We start from the raw sequence: 18,264 nt of genomic DNA, 5'->3' as shown, positions 1-18,264 counted from the left end.
AGAAGAAATAAAATAATTACGGTGTTTTTAATTTTACATTGTAGTTATAAAGGACAATTATAATGTATTAAGGCATATTTGTCGTATTAGCCAGGGATCCCTAGTACCTCTGGTCAAACATTGGTCAAAGTGTCAAATATTAGAGGCAGAAATTGTGAAAATAGCCGATCTACAATGGACTAGATGGGGTCAAACTAAATGTAATGCCAACTCCGACAATTCCAAGTGCTCGTCACGGTGGGGGGTCCCCAGTTCAAATATGATTATTTTGGGGGTCACAGCCATAAAAGGTTGAGAACCACTGCACTAGTGTGTGGGGCTCCTTCCCTACACTGTTTCACAAATCACACATTAGGACATGGCCATACAACATTTTTGTATTATGTGTTTTCAAAACTAACTAAAAACAAACTAAAATCATTACTTTAGTTTTAGTCTTTGACATTATTTCATACATGAGCCTAATATTTTGGGTGGATATGAAATCGTGTCTTCCATTATTTTCCATATTTTTAGACCTGTTGCCAAAATCATACAAAATAACGAAAATAGCCATCTAAACTCACAACCACGATGCCTTGTGAGCTTGGAGATTCGCTATTTTGTCTGATCTTGGTTTATCTCCCCTGACTAAATCTATAACTAACACTAAAACGAATACAAACTCAACTAAGAATACAGTATGCTAAAATTGAAAACGAAGAATCCTTCCTCCTCCTTCCTTGGTGCAAACAAAATGTAATAGCCTCTGTTCCTGTGCGTTGGCTCCATTTATCTGTCCTGCCCCTCTGGTTAGGAGTCATCAGTTTCCATGCCTGCCGTGCACATGGTGCTCCCCTGCCATGAGATGGCTTCTTCACTCCACTTATTTGTTATGATTGACTTTGTTTGGGCCCTGTCCACGCTAGCATAGATATTTTTCAAAACTAACATTTTCCTTCTGTTTTGGGACTTTTATCCATATGAAAAGGGCTTTTTAAAAGCACATTCTTACGTGAAGAAGATCCGTTTCAGGGTAGACGTATCTATGCAAAAGTGCTTGGAGAAACTAAGTCACTAACTCAATTTGCACATGCCCATTGTTGCTTTTTGTAATGCTCATTATAATGACAACAATAATGGTGGACATACTGCATGCCAGATTGTTTATGTTTGATTAGCACTTGACTAATTTCAAGTTTACAACTTAACTTAGCATTGCTGCATCAGCTGCACCCAAGCCCCCAGAACGGCTTGTAAATGTTGAAGCGTCCGCCCTACTGGCCAAAGCTGGAATTTCAGGCGGGGTGAAACATACATGCACGAGCATAAGAGCGCGCAGCTGGGGTCTACAATAGGGTTCAATGGACGTCGACGTCGTTCGTGACGTCATTACGTCTCGACGTCAAACATTTTGGAACCAAATCTGGTTCCAATTTCCCCCAGAATGCACCTTGATTCAGCTACTTCCGCATGCTTCAAAACGCCACTGAGCACTTGCATTGAAGTGAATGGCTGGGGGCGGGGCTATCCGCTCTCTATTATATATTCTATGGCTGCACCCAATATTAGACACTAGTCCACAGCATCTGCAGTTTAAAGTCTGCAAGATACCACGGTTTGGACCACCCTTTTCACTTTAGGTCCAGTCAGTTCCAAGACCCATTCACACAGCATTGCCATCCAGAATTGAGTGGCCCAGTGAACGGCATATAAAAAATGTAAAGGTAGTCTAGAGTTTCTAAATACAGTATGCCTTTAGTGAGGTAATCCTTGAAAATGAATTTCCTTTTCTCGTCATGATTTCAATGGGCGCACAGCACTAGCCCCAGATATCCAGCTAGAACAAACGAGTTACCACCAGGCAAAATATCAAGAAATACTGTATTGTGTAATCACAGTAACTGTGTGCACTGTTCCACTGTTTCTATTAGTGGGCGAGTTATTCAATTCTTGCAAGTCGGACCTCTGGGAGGACGGTCCCTTTTCAACTGAAACGGGTGAAACTTAGATAAGGTCGTATTTGGGGGTCATTTGCATGGAAAGGTTTGGGAACGCCTGACCCAGCCCTAGGCAAGAGAAGGATGTTTATTTGTATAACCCAGTAACACAGCCCACGCCTCCTCAACTTAGCAAACTACTAGTTTCCATATTAAGGCCAGCAACCATCATGTAAGACAGGGGTCTTCAACAGGGGGTCCTCAGAGTTACTACAGGGGGGCAGCCACATCTTTGTGTGATAGGATCATTCTTTTAAATGAACAACTTGATCTTTGGCCAAAAATAGCAGATCTACAAGCTCTCGATCGACGGCAAATAGGTTTGGTGTATAGGTAAAAAAGAGAAAAATACAGAGTGAAAGGTCCAGTTTACTAAGTATCGATTTATGATTTACGGTGGTTAAGTGTCAAACAAGTCTATGAATCTATCTATGAAATCGATGAGAATCTTCATCACACATTTATACAACATGTAGAGGGGGTCCCTGCTTCATCTTTCTCTCTCTCTCTCTCTCTGCTAAGGGGTCCTTGGCCTGAAAACGTTGAAGACCCCTGATGTAACATACAGTACTGTACATCATCATTTCATATTGTTCATAGAAGCTACTAGCATCGCCAACTGCAACATAACATTAAAACAATGATTTGTACATTTTAGTCACCTACTGTATATACAGTACAGTACTGTACCTTTAGCCTCATATGCCTAACACCGGCCTGAGTAACTGCCAGGCACTTCATGTTAATCACAAACACGCTCACTGGCACCGTGTGACAGAAGCTGGATTTACACTTATCCACTTGCTTGCCACCTGAAAGGGATCCAAGTCATGAGACGCAGTGGGAGTAAAGCCTGATTTATACTACAAGCTTGTGAGCTTGTAGATTGCCTATTTCCACGTGCGACACTGCTGCGTAACTACTGTAAGTATAAATCAGGCTTTAGGAGTGAAGTTTACACATACTTACACTATATGAACCACGTTGCACCCACAAATCATAGCTTTGCATATACAGCATAATCACGTGTACAGTGCATATGACTAGGAGCCTTGATCTGGTCATGGTATTTGTGGTGGAGACAGTGGTATCATTGCGTCCGTCAGGTCGCAAATGACTATGAAAAGCTCCACCGGCTGTCTGTCAGTCACGTCACGTCACGTCACGTCACGTCACGTCACGTCTGTCACACTTTTCCCCCTACTCTTATCTCCGCCACCGTTGCCCCTATCCATGCTAAACTTTGCACACACCTCCGCCCCTGTTTTCTCACATGGCCCTCTTCTAGCGCCACCATCATGCCGATTTTTTGCAAAACCTATTTTTGGACATGGCTCCTACAGATTTTGGCCTAAAATAAAATCACACAAAGCGGTACACAGTATCTCTAAAGTCATGTCATCAACATGGATCTGTCCCATTTCCCATATTCCCTCCTAATTGGCTATGATAGCCTTCTAAAGTTTGTGTATGCAACGTGATGGTTGCTACTGGTGATAGGCCTCTAATGAATGTCTCATCTGATTTTGATTGAATACTTGATTGATTGATTGATTGAATATTGATTGAATACATTATTAGCAGTTACTAGTCGGAGACGTTAGGGAGATGACATGGTAATGTCGTGCTAATTAGTCTAAAAGCGCCAAATTTTGTACAGATGTAGCCCAGGGTATGCTCTAATGATTTAGCTAGGGCGCCCGAGTCTGCGACATTCGAGGTCGCCACAGCTCCAGAAAACACCCACAAAACTCTGAAAAGTGATGACTCATCACTTTTCATCATCAAATTTGGCGCTTTTAGACTGATTAGCACGAGAGAAAAAAAACCTAAGGCCTCCGACTAACATGAATGCTCACCCATAAATGCATCGTTCTCTGAGGCCATTTCTAGCCCAAGGAATGTTTTTTGTGCAAAACAAATGCTTGCAGTGGATTCAGCATCATGACAAACCCCTAGCTAGACCCCTCACATCCTACTTAAATACCCAGAAAAAAAGTGTTTTTCTGGGTATTTTCCTCCTGTATTGAAAGTCGATGGGAGCCCAACTTGATTTGGCCGCTGTGGCGACCCCCAAGGTCGCCGACTCGGGCGCCCTAGCTAAATCATTAGAGCATGCCCTGAGCTACATCTGTGCAAAATTTCGCGCTTTTAGACTGATTAGCGCGAGATATCCTTAAGGCCTCCGACTATACGGGTTCACTTTGGTGTTATCTGGGCCCAATGCAGTGTACAGCAGGACCAGGCCCTCCAGGTGTCAGAGGCTGCTCTGGGTTTTGTCCAAAGGCCCTTATTAGGTGCTGGAGGATAGCAGCTACACTACAGTATGCAGCGTTGGACACACATCTGTGTGTTTTGGCTGGAGAGAAATAGGACATTACTGACCAACATATTTGAAAGATGTTGGCACTGTCACTCTCTCTAATATATCTCTATTCCTCCATCCCACTGTGCGCATTCTCTCTGCCTCTCTCTTTATCCCTTTCGCTACAATCTTTCTTTTTTTCACCAGTTTCCCCACTGTCTCTCTCTTGCACTCGTGTTCTGTTTTAGTCTCCTTCTCTCTCTTCTCAATCTTTTTCATCTTACGTCCTGTTTTGATTCATCTACCGGTATACGAGGCTGATGCCTGTTGGGAAACCATGTCCATCAGTTATGCTATATCCGTTGGACCTGTTGTCAGACACCTGTTGTGCCCTTTGTCATAGTACATAGTAGGCGATCTCCATATTATGGGCATGAAAGGGACACAGCCAGACAGACAGATACAGAGGTTTGTGTATTTATAGATCTTCTGGACAACCGCTGATCCGACCGACTTCCCACGTCACTCCCTCTCGTCCTTGGCAATACACATGACAAGTCGATCAGTCGGATTGTTCTCGAGATACATGAGGAAACACACAGACACACATTTATAGATTAAATGTGCTACCGTTTCTCTAATTTATTCTTAAAACACAGCCCTCTCTCTTCCACAGTCACTCTCTGCCCTCCTGGTCTAACACTCCCCCCGTCTCTCTGTCTTTAGGAGATCATGGACCGTATCTATAAGAATGTGATGACCAAGGTGGAGGAGATGAATAGTGTTCAGAGGACCCTGTTCATCCTCGCCTACAATTATAAACTGGAGCAGCTGGCCAAGGGACACAGCACGCCTCTATGTGACAAGTATGACACACACACACACACACACACACACACACACACACACACACACACACACACACACACACACACACACACACACACACACACACACACACACACACACACACCGTGTTATCCCTGACTAATTTTGTATATGTACGTAACAGATGTACACACATGTCACGCATGCATACAGTATATGCAGTCAAACGCACTCGTGGAAACACATACTGACAAGTCCTTGCATACATAAACAAATTCATCGATTACATGTCCTCTCAAATGATCTCTCATTTAATCCTGACCTACTCGACATGCATATTAACAGTACTGTCCCCTCTCTCCCTCTTTATTCTGTTTTTATTTCCTGCTCTCCTCGTCTTTTTCCTTCTCTTGTCCCTCTTTTTTTGTCCTCCCCTCCACTTGCCACTTCTCTAACACTCTTCTTTCTAACCACCTCCTACATGCACACACACACCAACCCGGTCTCTCTCCAAGTCATTCAAATAAAAAACACAGATTGACAAGCCACAATTCCGTGCATAGACGACTATAAAACGCCAAAAGCTGTGAATCCTCCCCATTAACTTCAATACAAATGTCACGTGACTTTCTGTCCAATGCTATCTCTTGTCCACTCTTTTGAATTACACCTCTTTTGTATTACATACCGGCGGTAATAGCCCAATCACAATTATTTGAGATAATCGCAATAATGTTTTGCATAATTGTCAAAACAGTCATAATCATAACAGTCATAAGGTTTACAAAGCCTGTCTAAATCCGAACAGAAATGTAATTTCTATTCATAATTTTCTAATGTTCAATAACATAAACACAATGAAATCGTTAATCACATCAAGTAAACTGTCGTACTGGTGACAGCCCTAACGCTACCCCTCTTGTCTCCCTGTGCTGTCCAGGCTGGTGTTCAACAAGATTCGCTCCCTGCTGGGCGGTCGTACGCGGGTGCTGCTGTCAGGCGGAGCGCCGCTCTCTGCCGCCACGCAGCGCTTCATGAACGTGTGTCTCTGCTGTCCCGTGGGACAGGGCTATGGACTGACAGAGACCTGTGGAGCTGGCACCATCAGCGAGCGTAAGAGACATACATAATGTACATTATACCAGTGGTATATTATAACATTATAACACTAGTAAGACGCCTCAGGGCCCTAAAGGGCGAGATCGCGCCATGTCTTGGCCGTCTGGCCAGTGATGTATATCGGACCAGTTACCCCTATATGGAGACCCCTGGTACCCATATATGAGATCCATGTACTGTATATGGAGATCTCAAACATGCTTTCTCAGTTATTCGTTATGTGAAAATCCTATGACGTCTATCACATCTGACATCATACATACAATCCCTTTTATGCCCATACATGGAGATCCCTGTCTGAACCAGCCACACATATATGGGCTTTCTTCTTCCATATATGGGCATTCCCATATGAAGTCCTGTTAGATATGGGCTTAATATTGATGACATCAGGGATCTCCATATACAGTATGGGCATAAAAGAGATTCTGTTAGAGTGCTTCCCATGATAGGGAGGCGATCGCGGTAGTAGGCTAGTGTACGCCTAGAAGCCTTTTCAGAAGTTAATTTAATGTTTTCCATTTAATGATTTCCTTTATCGGATGTGATGTTGGGAGCTCGCGACCCTCCTTGCCCATCGGCCCCCACCGTTGCGCTCAGGGTCCCTGGGAAAACCGTGGTCGCGATAGGGAGAGAGGAGAGAGACAACAGTGGACAACAGTAATAACTACAGCAACAACAACATCATCAAAAACTATAATGACCCCAATAACAATACTGGCAGCTATAATAAGAGAGTGGGGAAAGAGACAGAGAGGGTTGCTGTTGGAGAAAAGGGGGAGTTGCTTGACAAAGGAAGAAAGGAGTTGCGGGAAAATGGATAGAGATAAAAGCATGAGGGGAGGAGACAGAGCCCAGATTGATCGATGGTGGGGTCAATGGAAAGATGGGGGGCTATGGAAAAACAAATACTGACAGTCAGATAGGACTAGATAATCATATTCATGATACTGAAGGAACCACAAACCACATGAGTGTACTGACTGCAGTGAGACATTCCAGGCACTGTAGGATCCACATTTACTGTATGTCTGGTGCGTCACTGTGTATCTACTGTATGTATAACAAAGACTGGAGATACTGAACATTTCTGGAGAAGTTCCCTCCAAGACCTCAGGTTCTTAATTTAAGGCCTGGCTTACAGGTACAGTAGGCATCAGTGGTGTGTTCTAGACTTTTTTTGAGGTCATAGTATAATCTATGATCCGCGACTATTCGTGTGGCCAGGGCATACGCCAGTGCATAATGCCTATCAAATACGCTACTTTGAAAGACCTGTATACCATAGGGGGCAGGATTTGGGGTTAGTGAGGTTAACATCACCAGGGCTGTAGTCGAAGGATTAAGGCTAGAATATACTGTAGATATGAGGATACACATTCATTTAGTATTTAGTGGAATGCTTTAATCCTCGTTGTCCAAAGTGGAAAATAAGGCTTTAACGATTTGCCTCCATCGGGACCTGTCTTGTGCTGCATGTTGTGCCTCGCCGCATGTCAGGTTCATCTCATTTAGCTCAGCTGCTACAGTGCGTCGCCAGGTTGTTTTGGGCCGACCAAAACTCCCTGCAGGAGTCCATTCTAAAGCGACCTTTTGGGATACGATCCTGGGCCATTCCGAACAATTCTGAATAATAGGATGCCGGGACATTTCTCTGTGATGATGTGACACTCCACTCATTGTGTTTAGACGCACCCCGTGACGCACTCAGCTGATTTGTGAAATAATGGAAATATTGGGAGCTTTTTCCCAAGCAGTCTGAAGCTGGAAAAACACTGGGCTGTGTGTGGACATTCCTTTGGGGATGGGGTTACCATGGTGAGGGGGGGGGGACTGGTTACCGTGGTGACAATGTTGTGCACAGATGCTATAGCGTGCATCTCACTAATCGGCACAGCTTGTGATAATGTTTGTGTGTGTGTGTGTGTGTGTGTGTGTGTGTGTGTGTGTGTGTGTGTGTGTGTGTGTGCGTGTGTGCGTGCGTGCGTGCGTGCGTGCGTGCGTGCGTGCGTGCGTGCGTGTTATTCCAGTGTGGGATTACAGCACAGGAAGAGTTGGCGGGCCCCTGGTTTGCAGTGAGATCAAGTTGAAGGACTGGGTGGAGGGTAGGTGACAAACACAGTTCATCACTGTACATACTCACACACACTCACCCTACATTAGACCCACAGTTTGGTATGCATTAGGCCACGGACCCCCACAGAGTGTACAAAGGGAACTAAATGGGTCTATTTGTACACTCTCGAAGTTAAAAACCTCCAAGGATGAATTTCATCGGTTCAGTGGCCTTGTAGTTAGAGTGTCTGCCCTGATACTGGGAGGTTGGGGTTCGAACCTCGGCCGGATCAACTCTAAATGAGACCCAATCCCTCTCTGCTTGGCATTTGTCATTAAGGGCTGGATTGTGGGTAAGTCCCTGCGACATACTGTACTTTACTAGTGTAATGTCCAGGGGACGTCCTTGTACATCAAGGACATCCCCTGGACATACGTCAGAAAGAATCCTCAGGTCGTTCTGTCCACATGACCTGGTTGGTGAGAAAGGTTGCCAGTCTCACAGGGGAGACGTCACCACATCTCCTATGAGCAGCAACCACAGAAACCACAGTCTGCTCATATCCTTGTAAGGACAACACTCCACTCTCCTGCACTGTTTACAATAGTGACTCTCAAACATTTTCATGTCAGTGACAGTGACCCACAAAATTGATTGGCGGAACCCCATCTGAAAGGATTTTGTGCCAGGCAGGGACCCTGGCGCAAAACAGAGAGAAGAGCAGAGAAAATGACCAAGCTTGTTCCAAATTCACACAAAATGCCACGTTGCGAGCTTGTAGACCTCGCAATGAAATATGGTTGAAGTGATCAAACTCATTTTGCTGGGGGCCCTCTGGGACGCCCTCAGGGTTCCCCCAGACCCGCATTTTGAAGTCCACTGTGTTACTTTCTACATACTGCATCATCATTTCATCTATTCATCTCATATTTCTGTGTCTTATCTTATAGTTTATGGGTCTATTGTAGTTGATCAGACCCACTTGAAGTCTACGCAGTAGTGCTTTATCCTCTAGTCTATTGTGCTACACAGCCATGGCCATTCGTTTTGTATTGATTCCACTGTAATCTATTCCAGGTGGATACCGTAGCACAGACAAGCCACACCCGCGAGGGGAGATCATTGTTGGTGGGCCCAACGTAACCATGGGTTACTATAAGAAGGAGCTGAAGAACCAGGAGGACTTCATTGTAGACAAGAGCGGCCAGCGGTGGTTCTGCACCGGAGACATAGGAGAGTTCCATAAAGATGGATGTCTGAAGATTATTGGTGAGGATGCATGGAAGGGAGGGAGGGATGGATGGATGGATGTAGAGCTCTTCACATGTTCCTCATTTAAAAAAAGAAAAGAAAGAAAATCTCTGAACAAAATTCATGGGTCCGTTAGGGGGAACTTTTCCCACTGAAGATGGTATTTAATTTGTCTTTTACTTGGCTTTACTCTACTTACCTAGCTTTCAAAGGACCAACAGTAGCAATATGCCTGGTTGAACTGGTTAAACATAAGGCTACTCTGAATTCCTGGGTTTTCCCTGGATTATCAGCACACTCAGAATGCCCTGTATTCCTGGGTCTCTTCCAGAGAACCTTCCACCTTCATTGTCGTCAGTCTGTCATGGCCGCTCCCAGGGAACTGTTCTGATGACTTACATTTACCTCACTTCCCAGAATTCCCTCCCGAGTCGTGTTTACAGCCAGAAACCCTAACTGTTCTCTTATCTACATCAGACTGGTCAGACTGAAAATGGGACATCCCTACAGCGTCTCTCCCCCTTTGAAGATAGACACACACACACATGCATAAACATACGCACATGCGGTTTGCCATGCATAATGGATGTTTATTTGTATTGCCTTTCTTTGTAGATTGTTCGCCCTTAGGCAAACCAGCTGTCTTACTGTAAATCTGCATTTTGCACCAGTGTCGTCCTTTTGAACACACACACACACACACACACACACACACACACACACACACACACACACACACACACACACACACACACACACACACACACACAGTGTGGCACCTGTGTCAGGCTGCAACTATTGATTATTTTATCAATTATTCTGTCCGATTACGTTTTGATTAATCGATAAGTACGTTTTGGAAGAAGAAAATGTTTTTGTTGTGAAGCTTTTACATCTGCAGTATTCAATATTTACAATATTATGGATATTGAATTAAATCTTTATTCAGACCCAGGGGATATCCATATTACAATAAAAACAACACAATAATATATAAATAAATAAACTAAACTAAACTAAAACAAAAAAGAAACATCCACTATGTTCAGTTTTTGACATACAGACATGTGTGACCAATAGATAGAACATGACAGAACTACGTATGGGGTTGATTATGACGGTGATGATGTCATTCACGGACTCAAATGCCCTACACTTAAATCTGTACTTATACAGTGAAGTCAATACGTCCGCGTCCTGCGTCAGGCACGCGTTCACGTCGCCCAGGGACGCATTTACGTCATGGTCATGGGGTCCAGAGACGCAAGTGCCATTGGAGTCCATGTTAAAAAATAATTCGGGCCACGTCACGGTAAAAAAAACAAAGAACAAAGTCCACAGACACCACCATTGTTCATGAGTGAAGGTATCCTACTTTACCCTACGTTAACACAAATAAAATCTGCGTAGAAATTAACAGACGATAGAAATACATTTGTGACACTGCATATTCACTTGATTTTAACAAATTGGAAACTGTCTATTTATGTCATCAGAAAGGTCATTTGAGATGATATGGCCCAAATATTTAATCTGTCTTGCACTCTATGCGCAAGACAGATAGATTATTAGTCAATTATTTTATTACAATTTTAAATATGTTATGTATAATCGATGAAATCGATTAATTGAACTGTCGGAGTTTTGCCAGTGTCGCAAAATTCGTTGCCACTGTCACAAAAATGCTTGCTCATGGTGGTACTCTAGGTCAGGTCTCTGCTCTACATGCAAAGTGTCTTGAGCAGGGGCGTCACACCAAATTCTGGGCCCTGGGTACAAGGATTCACTGCGGGCCCCCCATGAATGTTAACTATTGAAAAATAGCAGATATACAAGCTCACAGCGCGGCACCGAGTGCCGCGCTGTGAGCTTGTAGAGCTGCTATTTTTGAAAAAATCGTGAAAATATGTGCAAGAAACCTATGTCAAGGACCCCCAAGATGATATGTATTTGGCCACGGACCCCGATCTCAAAATATTTAGTTCCAGGGACCCCCAGAAGCCAAATTTGAGTTAGAAATGTTCGCTTAAAAAATACATATATTCAAAGACTTTCACACATTTTCACAACTTTTCATAGCAGATCTACAAGCTCACAGCGCGGCACTCGGTGCTGCGCTGTGAGCTTGTATATCTGCTATTTTTCAATAGATAAAGTTATTAGGGCCCCTCCACCTTGGGCCCCAGTAACTCAGTCCCACTTTCCTACCCCTTGTGACGCCCCTGGTCTTGAGACAAGTTGATGTGATGTGACTCTGTAATAAAATGGAATTGAATTGAGTTGAACTTGTTGCGTCATGCCTGCTCCTGTGTGCAGACCGTAAGAAGGACCTGGTGAAGCTGCAGGCGGGAGAGTACGTCTCCCTGGGGAAGGTGGAGGCCATGCTGAAGAACTGTAAACTGATAGACAACATCTGTGCCTACGCCAACAGGTAGACCACACACCTGTGTGCATGTGTTTGCATGGTATGCACGTGCAAGCCCATTTGAGTGCACATTTGTGTATTTCTGCATGTGTGTGTGTGTGTGTGTGTGTGTGTGTGTGTGTGTGTGTGTGTGTGTGTGTTTCTAAAAATGCTTCCAAGATTAAAGCTGCAATCCATCACTTTTTTTGTGAATAAAATGTGATTTTGAACAAGTAACAAAGAGAACTGCGGTAGTAGTAGTTGTTCTCCCTGCTCTTGTATTGAGAATTTAGATTTACAAAGTCAAAACGCAATATATCCTCTTCCCAAAGAGAGAGATGTTTGAACAGAGATACCCTGGCATTCGCACAGGGTATCCGCATTCGTATACACACATTCAGATTCAGATCGCTACTTTAAATACTTTAATTTACCCAAGTAATATATAGAACCTATAATCTCTGTGCATGGCAGGATTTCCCTGTGTACGTCTGATAGATGTGTGGTTTCCAGGTTCTCAGACTGACACAATAAAATACAGTATGCACACTGACACATGTAATATGTATGTACACGTGTACACTTTATGTGTGTATGATTGTTAGCAGTTGTTAATTGTGCCTTTTCTTGACGTCTTTCCTGGCTTTTTGCTTGGCAGTGACGAGACGTACGTGATCAGCTTCGTGGTGCCCAATCAGAAGCAGCTGCTGGCGCTGGCGGAGCAGCATGGTATCCGGGGCTCGTGGGAGGAGCTGTGCAGCAACGTGGCCATGGAGGAGCTGGCGCTCAAGGTCATCACCGAGGCCGCCGTGGCAGGTGAGGAGCACGCTTATTCATTTTTAAGCAAAACAAACAAAATAATTCTAATAGAAAAAAGAAAAAGAAAACACAACTGAAACTCTATTGTGTTCATAAAAGTATCTAAAACAAACATCATGGGGAGAATGTCCTTAGTTTTGTCAGTATCCAATAATTTTCCTAAAATGGCAATAAGAGACAATCTAAAAGCTCACATTGTGAGCTGTAGATCAGCTTTTTTAGCAAATTTTCTGATAGTTTTGAATCTCGCCCCTGACTACCCCATATAACTGTGGTCAATTACATATCAATTTGGGGGTTCTTGACAAGAAAAATAACCCTACACTGTCCCCACGTCAGGTTTCCTACTGTCTGTCTATCTGTCTGTCAGGGTCACAAACAAAGCCCTACTTACAGCTGATTAATATTGAATTGTTTGTCACTTTTGGGGTCCAGTGTGTGAAACCATTTAAGAATCCATTCATTGAGTTTCTCTTCTCCCCCTTCCAGCCCAACTGGAGCGGTTTGAATTCCCGCGCAAGATCCGTTTGAGTCCAGAGCCGTGGACCCCCGAGACTGGCCTAGTGACCGACGCCTTCAAGCTCAAGCGCAAGGAGCTGAAATCGCACTACCAGGACGACATTGAGAGAATGTACGGTGGCAAGTAGCTAATGAAGACCGCAACGGCATGATTCGTCGTCCAAACACAGACCAGCACTTGGTTGTCCCCATGCCTTCTCTGTGACTTTTGTACCATATTCCAGGAAGCCACCCTACCAACCCACAAACAAAAACTACACAAAAGCCACAATTACTTGAATCTTTGGTAACTCCTTGTTCTCCAGAGACGATAAATGAAGATGGATAGGGCAAATGAGATACAGATGCCAGAGAATAGAGGCTGTGTTTCAATGTTTCCCTCTACTGTGCATGATGTACTAACCTTAAGCCTGATTTAGTTGTGTGCTGGTGTTGCAAACCAAAATTAACAGATCTACAAGCCCACAACGCATCATGTCGAAATGTGATGTGACTCGTGAGCCTGTAAATTATTTCTGGTGCACGGCACTGGTGTGCGAGCGAGTATAAATCAAGCATTACTCTCACCTCAGAAACCGCTTTTACTTGAAATTCTAATCAACACAAATCACTTAGCCTTGAGGAGCGGTGCGAAGAGCTTTGTGTTGAGGCAAAGCGTTTATGAGAGCCCTCCCTGTACGTTGCTGCCTCCCTTTTCCCTGTCCTTTCCGGGGAGGACTTGTGTCGTTGTCACATATTATGAGTTATGAAACAGCAGGTTTTGGTGGGGCGGCTGTCTGTTGAACTCCAAGGAGAAGCTCCGGGTGGAGTAAACAGGGCTGTGGGGTTGTTTTTTCAGCTCGGATTCAGATGCTAAATCAACAAAAGACTCTACGCAAGTTATGCCGATGATTTCCATAAATCTGTTAATGGATGATATGCTTAATGTTTCTACTATACTAATTTCCTTTGCGGTTTCAAATTCCTGTCCTCTCCCAAAGATTACTTTTCACTTATTTCTCATTTCCGAGCCTAGTTGTGCCTAGCGACTCGTCGTGTTTCCCGCAGGTCAGGAGACCATTAGCCCTCATATTTTGTTTCACAGTTCACTTGTTTTCAGTCCTGTTGAGTGGTTTATTTAGTTTCCCTCCCACTGCCACACAGCTCGTAGTGCTGGGACACTGTGTCCCTCAGCACATTGAACACCAATAGCAGGCGGTCATTAGAGGGCAAATTAGAAATTAGTTTAGTGAACATGTACTATACCAAGTCTAGTAATGGTTATCCTGGCATTGGTTTAAAATGATGATAATTGCACCAAGTACTTTAATGTACTCTAAATGTGGTCTATTGTATTTTACCACTGTGATAATACATGCCTTTACTCCTACAGACCATGATTGTGCACTAAAAGAAAAGCACATTTGCCTGTCCCGTTTGCTCATACCACTCAAATGTCTAATGTAATCATCACCAAGCTTTGTTATAAACAACGTGCAATATGAAAATACTACATCTTTGTCCAAATAAGGTGTTTGGTTACAGATGGAAAGAAAGGCACCAAAAAAAGAAACCCACTTGGCGCACTCGGGTGCTTTGAGTGAAATATCTACCACTTTTAGAACTTTGGCTTCTGGTTTTTGGGCGCCATTTATCTTCACGGATCGCCCTCCTGGCCGAGTAGCCGAGTTGTGAAATTTCCACATCTGCACATGTGTGATGGAGTGCATGTGCTCAACAGCACTCAGAATCTCAGCCTCTGCATTCCCACAATGTGACACCTGTTGCCTTTTCTCCTGTTTCTGAGTGGCTCCAGTCTCTAGACTCTAACCACTTCTGAGATGTTCCAAACATTACTGCACAAAGATTAATGTTAACGTTTTCTTGACAGTGTGTGTCATACTGCTCAAACATAACACGCCTGTCCAATTCCTGATTTAGTTTCGTTGTGATTCTTCTCCTTGACTGTAAATACTTAATGTAATGTGGAGCAGTGATCGCTGGAGAAAGCTAAATGTAAAGTCTCTATTTTGAATCTATTTAAGCTTTGTTGTCATAGCCCAGTTCTGGAGCTCCTTTCCCTCTTTTATGTGAGGAGATCGGCCTTGATACACAAGTGCATCCAACAATATTTATTTGTAATTCGCCTCGGATCAAATGAAATCAATGAATAAAGATTGTGTTTGGTCTACGTGGGCTCTCCTGTGTCGTTTGAATGAAACTGTAGTCCATTGTGGTCAATTGTTCTTAAAGCTGCAATACGTTACTGTCATGTCCTACCTGGTATCTGTAACCTGGGTCCCCCACACAGGCGCTGATATTACTGCTGAGCAACAGCGAGCACATTTAGGAAGGTGTGTCATTTCCATTTGAGTTGAATGAGTTTGGGTTGAGTTGTCAACCATATGTTTTAGTTCAAAAGTTTTTAGCTGGTCAGCAGGACCAGCTCTTTAAACAGATTACATTGTCCTGAGACATTCAGGGGACCTATTTGCCGATTGGCTGTCCATGTCACATGGTCACCGAGCTCATGATCCATTGGCCAGGCCCTCCAGATCTGTACTGCTGTAATGACATATTTTGTCCAGCAGGGAGCACCATTCCTTCACACTGAGGCGGTGCCTGTGGCCAGCCTGCTTGTGATAAATGAAACAGAAGAAAAGAGAGGTCTATACTTGAGTAAAAGTACAAAAGTATTGGCATCAAAGTACAAAATGTTTGTGATTGCTTGTAGATCGGCTATCATTCTTTGATTTTCACAAGTCATTGTTGACATCATCATCCATTTAAGCTTTATAATTAGCTTCATACTAACATTAACATTATTTTTCTTCTTTCAATTCTAAACGTAGAGATTAGGTTATGAAAGGAAGGTGATTAGGTGATGAAAACTAGCAAAACTATAGCAGCCATTCACTTTAATCAACGCGATGCATCCAATGTAATTGTGATGAGGATGTCAAACAAACGTTAATCACGTCGTATTTAATTATACTTCATCTGTTACAGATGATTGTCCAAATAAACCGTACGTTATTTAAACTGTGAGCCATTTATAGACAATATGCAGTGTTGCCCTGGGCATCGTTGTAGGCTGTAGTAGGTGATGTGTCACACCATCTGCATACCATCTGCATTAACATATGAACTGAACGAGTATGCAAGTTGTCAATGATTTAACTCTATGACCATGATATGGGCTTTGGTGTGAAGTCATGAAAATATCGTACCCTACACAATTTACAAAAGCAACACAAAGTACATTCATTGATGAGCTGCTTCTTCCTGTCATCTGATCAGTGTCCACACAGTAGATTAATTCGAGTTGCATTTTAATATCAAATGAAACAGAGCAAAAACGATGTGCTGAATGAACCAATGCGAGTCTTTGAGAATTACAGTTAGTATCTTCACAAATAATGAGCACATTTCTAGAGACACGGTAACACATTCATTGTACTAAATGACAAGAAAGCATATATTTAGAACGATATGTAGCAGTGAAATACCACAAGATTTTGGAAAATGCCTACAATCAATACACTTATTTGAACACCTTGGTTACATTAAGTTCTGCATAATGCGTACTTTCTGCTTTTGGTACATTTCAATACAAATACTTTTTATACTTGTACTCAAGTAAATTTTGAATACAAGTCTTCCACTTGTATGATACTTAAGTAAAGAATGCGAGTACTTTTCCCACTACTGCCTAATAAGCATGCTAGTTTTAGTAAAATCAGACATCACAGATAGATTTATAGAGTAATAGGCTATATGGCAACTGTAAACTTAGCAGGAGTCCTCCAGGCTATGGGGGAAAGTAGCTGTTGGAAAAAGTACTCAAATGTTTTACACTTGTTTTTTTTAAAGTATCTTAAAAGTATCAATACTGCACTGTAGATGTACTCAGTTATAAGTAAAAGTCACACACACACACACACACACACACACACACACACACACACACACACACACACACACACACACACACACACACACACATACACGGGGGGGGGGAGTGACAAAATTCATAGATCTAGAACACAGACTTCATAGATATAGAACACAGAATATGTACAGTACAGTACAGTGAGGTACAGTATACAGTACAGTAAAGTACAGTAAGGTAATACGCAGTTATTACTGTTGTTTGAGCACGCCCGAGTTTTTTCAAAACTTTTTTTTTCCAAAAAACATTTTTTTCCAAAACTTTTTTTTTTTCAAAAAACATTTTTTTTTTTTTTTCAAAAAACATTTTTTTTTTCATCTGACCAGCTTATATATTGACTGTGTCAATTCTTGTTCTCACTACAAAAGGTTATGGATTGCAGTTTTAAGCCCAATTTGCGTAGTCGTATGATGAATAGCAGATCTAGATCTACAAGCTTACAACGTTTCACACTTGCTTAGAATAATGACATGCCCAAAATAGACTAGCCCTGAATACAGGACATATACATGACCGTCCTGGTGCCGCCTCAACCTGAGGAGCAGTGGGGAATCCGACCCTCAACGGTTTGAGCTAGGAACGTCAGATTACACGCCGCTCCCGGATTGTTGAATAAAAAGCATTTTTATCCGAAATTATTTTGCTTAACATTGTATTTCCGGCTCATTTCCAAATGATGATCTAACCTGCGCCTCGAGCCGGAAATACAATGTTAAGCAAAATAATTTCGGATAAAAATGCTTTTTATTCAACAATTCGGGAGCGGCGTGTAATGAACGTTGCACAGCGTCAAATCGTTGTCAAAGTTGGCTTGGGTAAGCACTTTATTTTTGAAATCTGACGTTCCTAGCTCAAACCGTTGAGGGTCGGATTCCCCACTGCTCCTCAGGTTGAGGCGGCACCAGGACGGTCATGTATATGACCGTCCTGTATTCAGGGCTAAAAATAGGCATGCCAGTGTTTAAAATATTAGTAGGCCTACTTCACTTCTCTAAGTGGGGTCCAGGGACCCTCAGGGTTCCTTGGGAGGATTCCAAATGGACCTTTACAGGT

The 18,264-nt window shown here is 43.0% G+C and overlaps 1 protein-coding gene across 1 annotated transcript in view; it reads left to right on the top strand.

Annotated features, from left to right (window-relative positions):
* The window catches only part of acsl3a (acyl-CoA synthetase long chain family member 3a), a 45,390-nt gene extending 29,942 nt beyond the window's left edge, over positions 1 to 15,448 (top strand). The window contains exons 9-15 of the mRNA XM_080732374.1: positions 5,011 to 5,150; positions 6,053 to 6,225; positions 8,262 to 8,336; positions 9,365 to 9,556; positions 11,855 to 11,969; positions 12,601 to 12,758; positions 13,251 to 15,448. Of these exons, the coding sequence (XP_080588500.1) occupies positions 5,011 to 5,150; positions 6,053 to 6,225; positions 8,262 to 8,336; positions 9,365 to 9,556; positions 11,855 to 11,969; positions 12,601 to 12,758; positions 13,251 to 13,408 (1,011 nt within the window). The 3' untranslated portion in view covers positions 13,409 to 15,448. The remainder of the gene's footprint in view (positions 1 to 5,010; positions 5,151 to 6,052; positions 6,226 to 8,261; positions 8,337 to 9,364; positions 9,557 to 11,854; positions 11,970 to 12,600; positions 12,759 to 13,250) is intronic.
* The last annotated feature ends 2,816 nt before the right edge of the window (positions 15,449 to 18,264 follow it).

The sequence above is a fragment of the Nannobrachium achirus genome (assembly GCF_963921795.1).
Source record: "Nannobrachium achirus genome assembly, chromosome: 8".
Taxonomy (NCBI): Eukaryota; Metazoa; Chordata; class Actinopteri; order Myctophiformes; family Myctophidae; genus Nannobrachium; species Nannobrachium achirus.
The sequence above is the reverse complement of the archived record's forward strand: the minus strand, read 5'-3'. Positions and strand labels throughout refer to the sequence as shown.